Source organism: Dioscorea cayenensis, chromosome 14, assembly GCF_009730915.1.
Source record: "Dioscorea cayenensis subsp. rotundata cultivar TDr96_F1 chromosome 14, TDr96_F1_v2_PseudoChromosome.rev07_lg8_w22 25.fasta, whole genome shotgun sequence".
NCBI lineage: Eukaryota > Viridiplantae > Streptophyta > Magnoliopsida > Dioscoreales > Dioscoreaceae > Dioscorea > Dioscorea cayenensis.
Window position 1 is genome coordinate 16,765,290 of NC_052484.1, and position 12,265 is coordinate 16,777,554.

A 12,265-nucleotide genomic window follows, 5' to 3' on the forward strand; every position below is an offset into this window, starting at 1 on the left:
TAGGTAGTCGAGCCGGATGCCCAGGACTGAGCCTGGGAGAAGGTCCAGGTTCAGAGGTCAGGAAGGTCCCAGCCAGCGGATTGAGCAGAGGGCCGAACCCGGATTAATAAATAAATAATTAAAAATATAATATAAAAATTTAAAAATACATTAAATATTGAATTAATTTTTAAATCAAATACACAATATATCAAGTTATCAACCAAAACAATTCTTGATTCCATATAATTAAAACACAACACTAACAACATTTAAACCAAATTTATATGAATGACTAAATAAAATAAATCTCATGAATTTTTTCAAACGGGGAAATCAAACACATAAAATTAAAAATTTTAAACCCTGGGCATGCTAAATAAAATGAACTAATATAGTTTTTCAAACATTGAAATCAAACCCATAAAATACACTAAATAGGTAATCCTAAGCAAATGATGCATATAAATCATACTATGCAATAAACCCATTAAGAAAGGTAAAAAAATGCATAGTCTCACACACAAAAGTTTTTAGCACATTCAAATAAAATCCATACAACATATTGAATAAGAAAAATTCACTAGAAAGTTCATTCTTAAACAAAATTCACAAATCATGGTTGATGGTGTATTCAACCCTCATTATCATCTCTTTGCCCCAAGTTCTCATGTTGATCAAATGCATCATCATAGCTTGCATTACCAAATAACTCAAAATCCACTTCTTCATTGAGTTCATTCATATCCACGTCATCTAGTGGCAAAACAATCCAAAAATAGAGAAGGTTAATAATGTTAAGAAATTGCATCATGTTAAAACAAAAATTTCATGTAATTAACTTAAAAGCTTATCATTGATTCATTAACCTTGATTCTGGCTTTCATCCAAAGTTGGAATAGCATCTTCTGCATATATTGCTTCAACCATATCTCCATCTACGAATTCTGCTTCTTCTTCTTCTTCAGCTATCCAAAAGTCCGTTTTGTCAATGCAATCATAATCAACCGGATCATAATTTCTTTTTTTGTATTGAAGCCTATACCAAAGAAAATTATATAAGATGAAAGAACTAAAGGAACATTAAAAATAAAATTCAACACCATGCTCTTTATAAAATTTACATATTACCTGCACTTCAAACGAAGATTATAATTTACAAATACAAGATCACTAAGCCTTTGATGCTCCAATCTATTTCTTTTTTTGGTGTGAATTCGCTCAAAAACACTCCAGTTACGCTCACATCCTGAAGAAGATGATGTTTGACTAAGGAGTCGAATAGCAACTTTTTGCAAGAAAGGAGTACTATATCCAAATAGCCTCCACCATTCATCTGAAATAATTTACATAATAAAGTGTTAAAAATTTAGAACCACACACAATTAGTAAAAATGAAAGTAGAATATAAAATATATCAATTATTATTGTTACTCACCTGGTTGTATTTTATTAGCAGAGGAAAGAGCTGATTCACGACTAAAACTTCCTAATCGATCCCGATAAAATCTGATCTCCCTCATTGCCTTTTCACTATCACTGCATATACTTCTCTTTTCAAGTAAATCTAACAAGCCTTGCATCACTTCTGGAGTTTCACAAAATGCTTCTTTATCATAGAGAAAAGCGGGATTCAAAAAATAAGCAGCTGCATGAAGGTTTCGCCGCAAATGCTTATCCCATCTCTCATCAATAATTTTAATATAGGGACCATACATTGTAGACTTGTTTCTGAAGATGGCCATGATTGCTTTTCGAATCCTAATCATGCCTTCATAAACATAACCAAGTGAAGGTTTCTCATCCGCATCAACAACACGTAAAAGCCTAATGATGGGAGCTGCAATCTTCACCATAAATAAACATTCTTCCCAAAATTTGCCATCCAAGATAATAGAAGTAACTGTTTTACCCACTGGACTTTTAGATAACTTATGACTTGTGTAATACTTATCTGTTACCAATGCTTGCAAGTCATGTTTATGATCATAGATACTTTTCAAAGTAATGAATGTAGTAGCAAAACGTGTTACTCCTGGACGCACAATCTCTTTCCATCCAGATCTTTTTCTCAACCAAGATAGTATGTATATATGGTTGTAGACAAAAATAGTCACCTTGGAAGCACGTGATACAAGCTCCGCTACATGATCTCTTTTTCCAATATCTTTCAAAATCAAATTCAGACAATGTGCAGCACAAGGAGACCAATATATATGATCATATTTTTCATGTATTAACCTTCTTGCCGCAACATAATTGCTTGCATTATCAGTCACCAAATGAACCACATTATCCGGCCCAACCCATTCAATAATCTCCATGAATAAATTACATAAATTGGTGGCATCTTTTAAAATATCTGAGGCGTCAACAGATTTCACAAAAGATATTCCTGTAGGACAATACACCAAAAAATTAATCAAAGTTCTTTGCCTTTGATCCGTCCAACCATCTCCCATAATTGTGCATCCACAATTAGCCCATTGGCTTCTGTAGCTATCAATAAGCAACTGACATTCTTTCTTGCAATCCCGCAATAAATTAACTCGCATGTCATTATAAGAAGGAGCTTTATATCCCACACCAATACTCCCAATAGCATCCACCATTGGTTGAAAAATAAGGTGACCGCATAGCATTAAAAAAGGAATACAAGCATCAAAAACACCACCTAGCAAATGCCATATTTGCCTTATGAATTGCTTGCTTGCTTGCCATTGCACTCTTGATTCCTGGTTGAGATAGTGAAGTTGGCTTTGATGTTATAAAATTTCCTAAAGAACCTTTTGCTTTCCTTTTTCCAAAATTCTTGGTAGGATTTATCTCTTGTTCTTCAACCTCTTCTACTTCTTCATATGCTTCTTTAACTAATTCCTTCCCTCTTGATTTGGAAGATGTGGAGTTAGTGATATATTCTTTGATGCATTCACGAACATCAAGAGGGACTTTCCCACAAGGAAGTATGTTACCACTTTTCCCGGCTAAATGCTCTTTCATTCTATAAATTCCCCCACCTTGATATTTTTTTCCACAATAGAGGCAATGGTAAACCTTTGTTCCTTTATCATTAATAGATAAAGTGAAGTGCTCCCATGCCGGATCGGTCTTAGAACGAACATTACCACTTGAGGCGGATGATTGCACATTATTTGTCTCCATTGACTACAAAAAAAATTAATTAATAGCTTAATATAATCAACAATAGTTTTACAAATAATTTAGTAATTAATGATTTAAAAACAAAATCTAATGATTCTAGAATCTAAACCACTCATTATATTATAAATGTATAATACATCAATACAAGTTATGACAACCTTTAAATAACAATGAAATAGTAAATTATGATAATTTACATAAATAAAAAAATTGCTGAAAAAATTCAAAATACATGTGATGCTACTAATTTAGCAATTACATAAATTCAGTGTCTATATAGAGATTCTCATTTTTCACTTCCTCCTGGACAAACCTACGGGTATATAATAATATATATAAGTTGTTCTTATTCTGTCTCAATAAATAACAAGCCTACTGATAAACAGGCAAATTTGGCTATCTTACATGATTCTTCATCCTTGTTAGACAGGCAAAAGAATTGACTTTCTAATTAAACAATAATAGAAACAAACACATGAGAAGAGGGGATTCTCAATTTTGGAACCAAATTAACTGGGCACTGGAAATAGTCAAACAGCTTGATATATACTATATAGCATTGACTGGGCAGCCATTAACAAATAATTTGGAGTATAAAATTTATAAAAGAAGTCATGAAGCCTCAAGCATGTAGACAGAGATGGTATTAAATATCTCAAAGAGGCATGATAATTCAAACCCTGACGGTGTGGCTAAGGTGGAGGTGGCGGAGGACAAGAAAGTTAAGATCTTATCATCTTAGTATCATACGATTCAACAATCATACCTATTTCTTTAAGTCTTCAGAGCTAGAGAGAGAGATGGGCCTTTCTTCACAAAATTAGAACGATTGCCGCTTTGCCGGTGATTGCCGCTTTGCCGGTTGACGCAATGATGCCTTGATCGTTGATAGGAGGGAAAGTCTGAGAGATGTTGGTGGTGTCGATCTCAGTCACAGGAGTCCTCTGCTCTTCAATTCGTTTAGGTTTTTAGGGTTGAAAACAATGAAAACATTGAAAAGTTGAAAACTTTGTGAAAAGTGAAAACCTGATGAACCTGGCCGGTTCATCCGGTTCACGGTTGAACCGGCCGGTTCATCCGGTCTATGAGCGGGTTTATTCTGGGCCGGTTTTGGGTATGGAACCGGACCGGCCTAGGGTCCGGTTCCGGTCCAACCGGGTTGGACCGGCCGGTCCAACCCGGTTCTGACTACCTAGATTCAAATTTAGATGGTTTAAAAATTTCAAATCCTTTTACAAAAGTTTCTACAACCTTGATTAGAAAGAAAAAAAAAACCAAAGAAAAAAAATAGGATGGTGATTAGAGTGTAAATAAAGGATCCAAATCATGTTGAGAAGCCAGCCGCGACACTCAAAAGATTTAGTTGTCCTTTTGGATGGTATCTTCACCTAAAACAAAATTGCCTTAGTAACCCTTCAGACTTCAGTGAATCAATGGATGCTATTGGCCGGGATGGTAAAAGGCTTGGAAGAGTTATGGAATTCAATATTACAAGCAAACAACAATGAAAGGATTTTCATTTTACATCCTATATCCCTCTCACCAAAATATTATAATTCATTTTACTTACAACCCCCTTCTTTTTTTTTATCAATTTATTATTTTTATTCGCATATAACCTCTTCTTTTTAACAATTTATTTTTTAAATTTAAATTAAGGCAATAATTAATCATTAAGATGATTAAAACCGCCTCCTAACAAATCATAAATATTACTCCATCAAATAATTTTACATTTGACTCCCATTTTTTAAATTTAATGCTTCAACTTACTATATATATATATATGTAGTAACAATAATTTTGAATTTTTTTGTGGGTCATTTCCACAATTTTATACATAGCTGATGAGTGTACAACATGCATGTATTTTATACCAATTTGTACGCTCATCCGCCATGCTTTAAGATCATATTATGGAATTGGATACTAAATTTATTGTGTTTAGCATTTACAAGCTTAGGGCATCATTCTAAGACGAGAGAGAGAGAGAGAGAGAGAGAGAGAGAGAGAGAGAGAGAGCCAAAAGAAGTATTTGAGACCTCAAACGATGAATTTGGAGCTCTCTCGACATCACTATAATAAGGACATGGCAAACTGGGTGGCTTATGGGCAGTTTACGGCCAGCCTTACGGCCATAAGTCAATTCCAAAAGACATTGCGGGCATGCTTATGCCCATAAGAGGGATTTAGAGCTAATTCAGAGTATCTTACGGGCAAGACTTACAACCGTAAGGATGCCCATAAGGACCATCCAGACGAGCTTATGACTACAGCATACATCCGTAAGGGCGGTTGCAAGAAGCAGAACAGTGAAGCTTACGCTGCAGCACTTACGGTCGTAAGCCGGACCGTAACACATACAAAAGAGCTTACGGATGTGACTTACTGGCGTAAGTGTTCCCGTAAGATTCGCGACCATCTTTTTTAGCTCCCTTACAGCCTAACCCTTATGCCCGTAAGCAACCCATAAGCTCTCAGGTATAAATAAAACTTATGAGGATTTTTAAGGCATTATTTATTCTATTCTTTTATTCTTTGGGGGCGATACTTGGAGGCGAGGTTAGGGAAGAAAAGAGACTAATCTCCAGCACTTAAGGAGTGATTTGATGAGGGATTCAAATATGCATTCAAGGGGATTGAAGATTGTAGCTGTCAAACTCATCCTGGCAGAGTGCGTGTGACACAGCGGGGATAGAGCTGAAGACTTGTTTAGTCTGAGAATGCCTAAGTTAACAACAAAGTAACAAACCTAACTAAACCCTGTTTAGTCTAAAAATACCCAGGGATTTAGAGGAAAAACAAAAAAAAACACTTTTATTTCATCAAAATCAATTACTCAACTTAGCTCAAGGGCTTAAAATAAATAGACCAAAGAAAATCATTAAAATAACTCTAAAAAGGAGACAAATTGAAAATTTGCCAAATAGAGCAAGTTTTCAATTTACAGCAGGAAAATAAAATACTTAACAAAATAAAGCTGATGCCCAAAATGGCTTATAATCCGAGATTTGTAGCCAAACATATAATCAAATCAAATCTTTTCTAAAACGGCAAAATCCTTGTTTTCAAGGCCAAGATGATGGAATTTGGCCCAAAACTGGGCGTGACTCACAAGCAAAGCTTGTGACTTGTGTTCATTGACCCATTTCCAATCAAGTGGGACCCTCAAAACACTAAAACTCTACCTCTTAGAAAATTACAAAAATACCCCTATTAGGGCCTGCCCCATTTTTCTAGAAAGCACAGCCTAGCTCCTCAATACGCCCCGTATCATTCCCTCCAGGCTGAACAGAATTCATTCTTGAATTTTCATCATCTAAGGAATCACCGTAGTAGGGTACCAAGTATTTGAAGTTGAACACATCTACTGTCTGAATATAGCTTGGTAGCTTGAGTCGGTAGGCATTAGAGTTGATCTTCTCAATGATCCCGACTAGCCCAATCTTCTTGGCGGACAACTTATTGTACTCTCCCACAGGGAACCTTTCTTTGGTTAGGACAGCCCACACATAATCGCTAATTCGAACTCTAGATACCTATATCTTTTTTTAGCACTTTCTTTATATTTTCTCCTCAAATATGACTCCTGTATCTCCTCCTAAAATCTTACCAAGGTTAGTAGATTGGTAGTGTCCTTTCCAAGGTTCAATTGAACGATCTCCTTACTAGGTAGTAATACATTCTGCACACCATCCTTGGTAAAGCTGTAAGTATTGGTCCTACTATCATGCACAATGCTCCGATCATATTGCCAAGGCCTCCCAAGCAGCAAATGACACATATCCATAGCAACTTCATCATACCACATGGCATCTTTATATTTAGATCCAATAGAAAAAGAGATCAAAGCATGTTGAGACACAGTTACTTCACCCAACTTCTTTAGCCTTGCAAGCTTGTAAGGATTAGGAAACTTCTTGGTTTTGATCCCCAGTTTCTGAATGGCTGTTGCAGACACGATATTCTCACAACTACTTGTATCGATCACAAAACGACATATCTTTCCCAAGATGGTATAAGTTGACTAGAATATGTTGCTCCTCAACCAATCCTCCTCAGCAACCCTTGGTGTTATACAAGACCACGTAACAACCAATACAACACCCACATCACCTTCGATAAACTCATCGTTTTTCCCATCATCAGGTTGCTCATCTACTGCAATTTTTTTTCCTCCTCGAGATCGGTCACATCAATGAGAAGTACCTTCTTCCTGGCCGCCTTTTGGCACTCAGATAGCCGATGACCCACTTCTCCATAACCAAAACACCGAAAAGTGCCACTATTAGCCTTGCCAGACTGATGTGTAGTGTTAGCGTTCATAGTAAGCCCTCCTGTTTCAACACGGTTCATGTCACTAGAATGGCTACTGTTGCTACCATCGCTGTGAGTTACGCTCGCAATACAAGGCTTATGTCGCCACTATTTCTCCACCTATAGAGCCCTCTAATGTGCTGCAGATACAGAAACAAGATCAAACATGTTAACAGTATCCTAAACCTGCATCCTCAACCTTCCAATGTAACGCGCCACCAACTGATCCTCCGTCGCTTGAATCTCATTTCGGGCCACAAGTTGGTAAAATTCCGTGGTGTAATCATCCACCGACTTGTTACCTTGCCTTAAATTCTGTAGCCTTTGATATATCAACCTCTGAAAGTTATAAGGAAAGAATTGCTCACGTAGATGCTTCTTCATCTTCTCCCATGTACAGATCTTTGGCTTTCCTAACCGATTCCGTGTTAACTTTAGTTGCTTCCACCATGCAGTGGCTCTGTTCCGAAGCCTGGTGGCCACTAAAGGCACATGTTTATCTTCTGGCATGCCTTTGAATTCCAAGATCTCCTCCACAATCATCAATCAATCAAGGAACTCCTCTAGTTGTAGGTCCTCATGAAATTCAGGAATCTCAATGCGCATTCCCGTCTCCCATCGCTTATGGTCATATTCTATAGGACCTTTCCTATATTGGGTCACCTCCTCACCAGGACCAACATTAGTTTTTGGAACGTTTGGTACCTGGTTACTCATTATCGCCGCCATCCTTTAGGTCATCACATCCATTGGGCTCTCAAATTGCTGATATATTAGTTGCACCAATTTTTTGCTCCAATTGATTCATCTGGTCGCGTTCTTAGATATCTTGAAGGTTCTACTCACGCCTAGGTGCCATATCTCTTCCAAGGACGAACGAAGCTCTGGTACCAACTGACATAGTGGGGGTAGGGTTGAAGACTTGTTTAGTCTGAGAATGCCCAAATCAACAACAAAGTAACAAACCTAAACCCTATTTAGTCTAAGAATACCCAGGGATTTAGAGGGAAAAAAACACTTTTATTTCATCAAAATCAACTACTCAACTTAGCCCAAGGGCTTACAATAAATAGACAAAAACAATCAGTAAAATACCCTAAAAAGGAGATAAATCAAAAGCTTGCCAAAAATGGCAAGTTTTCAATTTACAGTAGGAAAATAAAATACTTAACAAAATAAAGCTAATTCCCAAAATGGCTTATAAATCTGAGATTTGTAGTCAAATCTTTCCTAAAACGGCAAAAATCCTAGTTTTTAAGGCCAAGATGATGGAATTCGGCCAAAAGCTGGCATGACTCACAATCAAGCTAGTGATTTGTGCTCATTAACCCATTTTCCATCAAGTGGGACCCTCAAAACACCAAAACTCTACCTCTTGGAAAATTACCAAAATACCCCTATTAGGGTCTGTCCTATTTTTCCAGAAAGGCACAGGCTAGCTCCTCAATACACCCCGCATTAGCGTGTGATGAGTGTACATTGTTCATGTATTTCATACCTATTTGTACACTCATTTGGTATGCATTAGAACCATAGTGTAAAATTTGATGCTAAATATCGTGTCTTTTGCACTAACAGGCTTAGGACACTGCTTAAAGGCAAGAGATATCCAAAAGAAGAAATTTAGACTGAAAACAATGAAGTTAGAGTTCTCTTGGCATCATTAGAACAAGAACAAGACAAACTGGGTGGCTTACGGGCAGCTTATGCCCGTAAGGTGGATTTAGAGCCAAGTCAGAGGACTTACGGGCAAGGCTTACGCTCGAAAGGATGCCCGTAAAGACCATCATGAGGAGCTTACAACCACAACATATACCAGTAAGGGAAGTCGTGAGAAGCAAAATAGTGAGGCTTACGGTCTAGCGTTTACGGCCGTAAACGGGACCGTAATGAAATTATAAGACCTTACGGATGGGGCATATGACATAAGTCATCCCATAAGGCTCACGACAATCTTCCCTAATTCCATTATGGCCTAGTCCTTATGCCCGTAAGCAGCCCATAAGTAGTTGGGTATAAATAGAATTTATGAGGATTTTTAGGGCATTACCTATTCTATCTCTCTATTCTTTGGGCTATTCTTAGAGGCAAGATTGAGGAAGAAAAGGGCCAAATCTCTAGCATCTTAGGTAAGATTTGGAGAGGGATTTGGCCTGGCATTCAAGGGGATTGGAGATTGTAGCTATCAAGCTCATCTTGGGTGCACATGTGGAGTCTAGATCGGTGACTCTCCATCCTAGGGATTGACAAGGAGGTTTTCATAGATCCTATGTTTACCTTTATTTCTTTATCTTGAATGCTTGCACTCCATTAATGGAGAGCTAATTTGTAGGTATTTGGTCATAGTTGAACTCTAGGGTTTATATTTTGTGACATTGGTTGTTGGATTTCTTATGCTTTAATTGATTTCTCCCTTGCAATAATATCTATTTGGGGCTAATTGTGTGAATGGATTCTTGATGGCTAATGAGGCGAAAGCCCTAGCTGTCATATCTTGTATTACTACATGACGAGAAAAAATTCCCACCTATCATAGGCTTACTGTAATTTGAGAGGATAGTGGGTGCCCTCTGGTTATGGTATTTAGGAGACTTTGTCTCCCACAATCCTTCCAAGTTGGTTGTTGATAATCTTCGTTCTCTTTGGAATCATGTAGAGTAGATTTTAGGAGAAATCCCATTTGTACTCTGTATTCGGATTAGGGATAATCTCTCTTTAGGGGGGAGATTGTCTACTTTAGAGATTGTCAACCATAATAAGCTTTCATAGAGTATTAATGCAATTTTGTGGATGTCTGTATCAGTCCTGCACTGATTCAGTTACACTTTGCCAAAGAAATCGGGGTTTTGTATGCTTCTGGAAACCTTTCGGTTTAAATAGGATTGCATGCTTAGACAACCATTGTCTTGTACTTCATAACCCTAGACGAATGCAATGCTTGGACATCATTCTCTTCCTTGAATTCTCTCCTGTGATTTTCTCATATATATTTCCTAGCTTTCTTCTAGTTTTGTTTTCACACACTCCACGTACTTCATTAGGCTAATTTTTGGATTTAGAGTTATTACTAGTATTTACCTCATTCCCTGTGGACCAACACTCTGCACTTCAAGCAAACTTTATTACATGATCAACACATATACTTGCACCCCTATCAAGTTTTTGGCGTCGTTGTTGGGGAAGGATTAGTGATATTTGGAATACTTGAATATCGGTCACTTTAGCCATTTCTTTTCTTTTTGTTACTTATTTATATTCTCTTTCTTTTTTGTTGTTTTTTTATTCTTTTTCTTTTGTTTGATTTCAATGCATGCCACTAAAAGATAAAGCTCTAAGACTGGCAGAAGATGAGAGTAGTATAGAGAGAGTGATTGGAAATAGATTGAGGATAACCTTAGGGAACGAGGCAGTATATTTGACGGTGAGTGTTGAACGAGAGCAACTAAACACTATAGCAGACTAGGGGAACCGACACAGGACCCTTTCAGACTATGCTCGCCCTACTGTTGATGGTTCCCAGTCAAGTATAGTGCGCCCACCAGTTGCAGCAAACAATTTTGAGCTTAAACCTGCGTTTGTCTAGATGGTACAAAGTGCAACACAATTCCATGGATTACAGGACGAGGATCCCAATAATCATATTGGGGGATTCCTCGAAGTGTGTGACATGTTTAAGATCAACAAAGTTTCTGATGACGCCATCAGACTCCACTTATTCCCATTTTCACTAAAAGGAAGAGCTAAACAGTGGTTTCAGGCTCTTCCTCGAGCATCTATCACAACATGGGAACAGTTTATCGTCTTCTTGGCCCGTTATTTCCCTCCAAGAAGAACAACCAAGTTGCATCAAGAGATTACAAAATATGCACAGTTGGATTGATACTGAATCATTATTTAAGGCATGTGAGAGTCTTAAGGATTTGTTGAGGAAATGTCCTCATCATAAACTCCCCAAATGGATGGAAGTTTAGATTTTCCATTAGGGTCTTAATCAAAGTACCCGACAGCTCATTGATTCTATAGTAGGAGGATCAATGAGACCCTGGAGGTGGCAAAATAATTAATTGAAGAATTAACCATGAACATTTAACAATAAAATTCGAGAGCCAAATCAATTGCCAAGCGCCCTGTGATGATTGAGGTCAGTGAGGTTTCAACATTAGCAGCCCAGATGGAGGCATTGAGCAAGAAGATTGACATTTTGTCTACTCAAAAATCAGCTACGGTCATAGTCTGTGATACTTATGGGGGAGGATACACTTCCTCAAACTGTTCCATTGTAGGGACGGCTCATGGATCTGTCAAACAAGTGGATTTCATCAGTATTGCCCCAAACAGCAAGGGAATCCATATAGTGGCACGCATAACCCTGGATGATAGAATCACTCCAATTTCTCTTAGGGAGGTCAAGAACAACAGCAAAAACCCCCGCCAGGGTTTACTCCTCACCAACAGAAACTAGAGGAAGTGCTACTCGGTTTATTCAGAGTACAGACATCAAGTTCCAACAGTCGGACAATAGATTTCAGGGCATAGAAGCATCATTGAGAAACCAACAGGCTTCTCTTCAGAATTTTGAGAACCAAGTAGGACAGATTGCCAAATTGTTGTTTGAACGACCTCAAAGAAGTCCACCGAGTAACACCGAAGCTAATCCCCTTGAGTATCTCAAGGCAATCACTCTTCGAAGTGGTAAAGAGTTGGGGATGGGTAGTGAGAAGGTGATAGAGAAGGAAAAAGAGCCAGAAAATGAATTCATTGAGAGTCTAGCACGGAAAACTGTACCTACTACGAGTGTTGAAAAGAG

General features: G+C 37.8%; 1 protein-coding gene and 1 non-coding gene across 2 annotated transcripts; both read right to left on the minus strand.

Moving 5' to 3' along the window:
• Nucleotides 1-491: 491 nt before the first annotated feature.
• On the minus strand, nucleotides 492-2,595 carry LOC120275244. The gene is made up of 4 exons (XM_039281765.1): nucleotides 1,418-2,595; nucleotides 1,111-1,315; nucleotides 849-1,018; nucleotides 492-735 (listed from the first exon to the last, which is right to left on the minus strand). Exons 1-4 carry the CDS (start codon nucleotides 2,589-2,591, stop codon nucleotides 614-616), a joined length of 1,671 nt encoding a protein of 556 aa, XP_039137699.1. The 5' UTR covers nucleotides 2,592-2,595; the 3' UTR covers nucleotides 492-613.
• Nucleotides 2,596-11,297: 8,702 nt separating this feature from the next.
• On the minus strand, nucleotides 11,298-11,407 carry LOC120276567. Its single transcript, XR_005541282.1, has one exon. It is a non-coding gene; the product is annotated as a small nucleolar RNA R71 (small nucleolar RNA).
• Between the last annotated feature and the right edge of the window lie 858 nt (nucleotides 11,408-12,265).

What these genes read in the sequence shown, in the direction of transcription:
- LOC120275244 (XM_039281765.1), bottom strand. Translation starts at nt 2,591, where the DNA reads ATGGTGGATGCTATTGGGAGTATTGGTGTGGGATATAAAGCTCCTTCT. An exon ending in AATCTTCGTTTGAAGTGCAG is followed by an intron (nt 1,019 to 1,110) that starts GTAATATGTAAA and finishes TCTTTGGTATAG; the next exon opens with GCTTCAATACAAAAAAAGAA. An exon ending in GGATGAAAGCCAGAATCAAG is followed by an intron (nt 736 to 848) that starts GTTAATGAATCA and finishes TTTTGCCACTAG; the next exon opens with ATGACGTGGATATGAATGAA.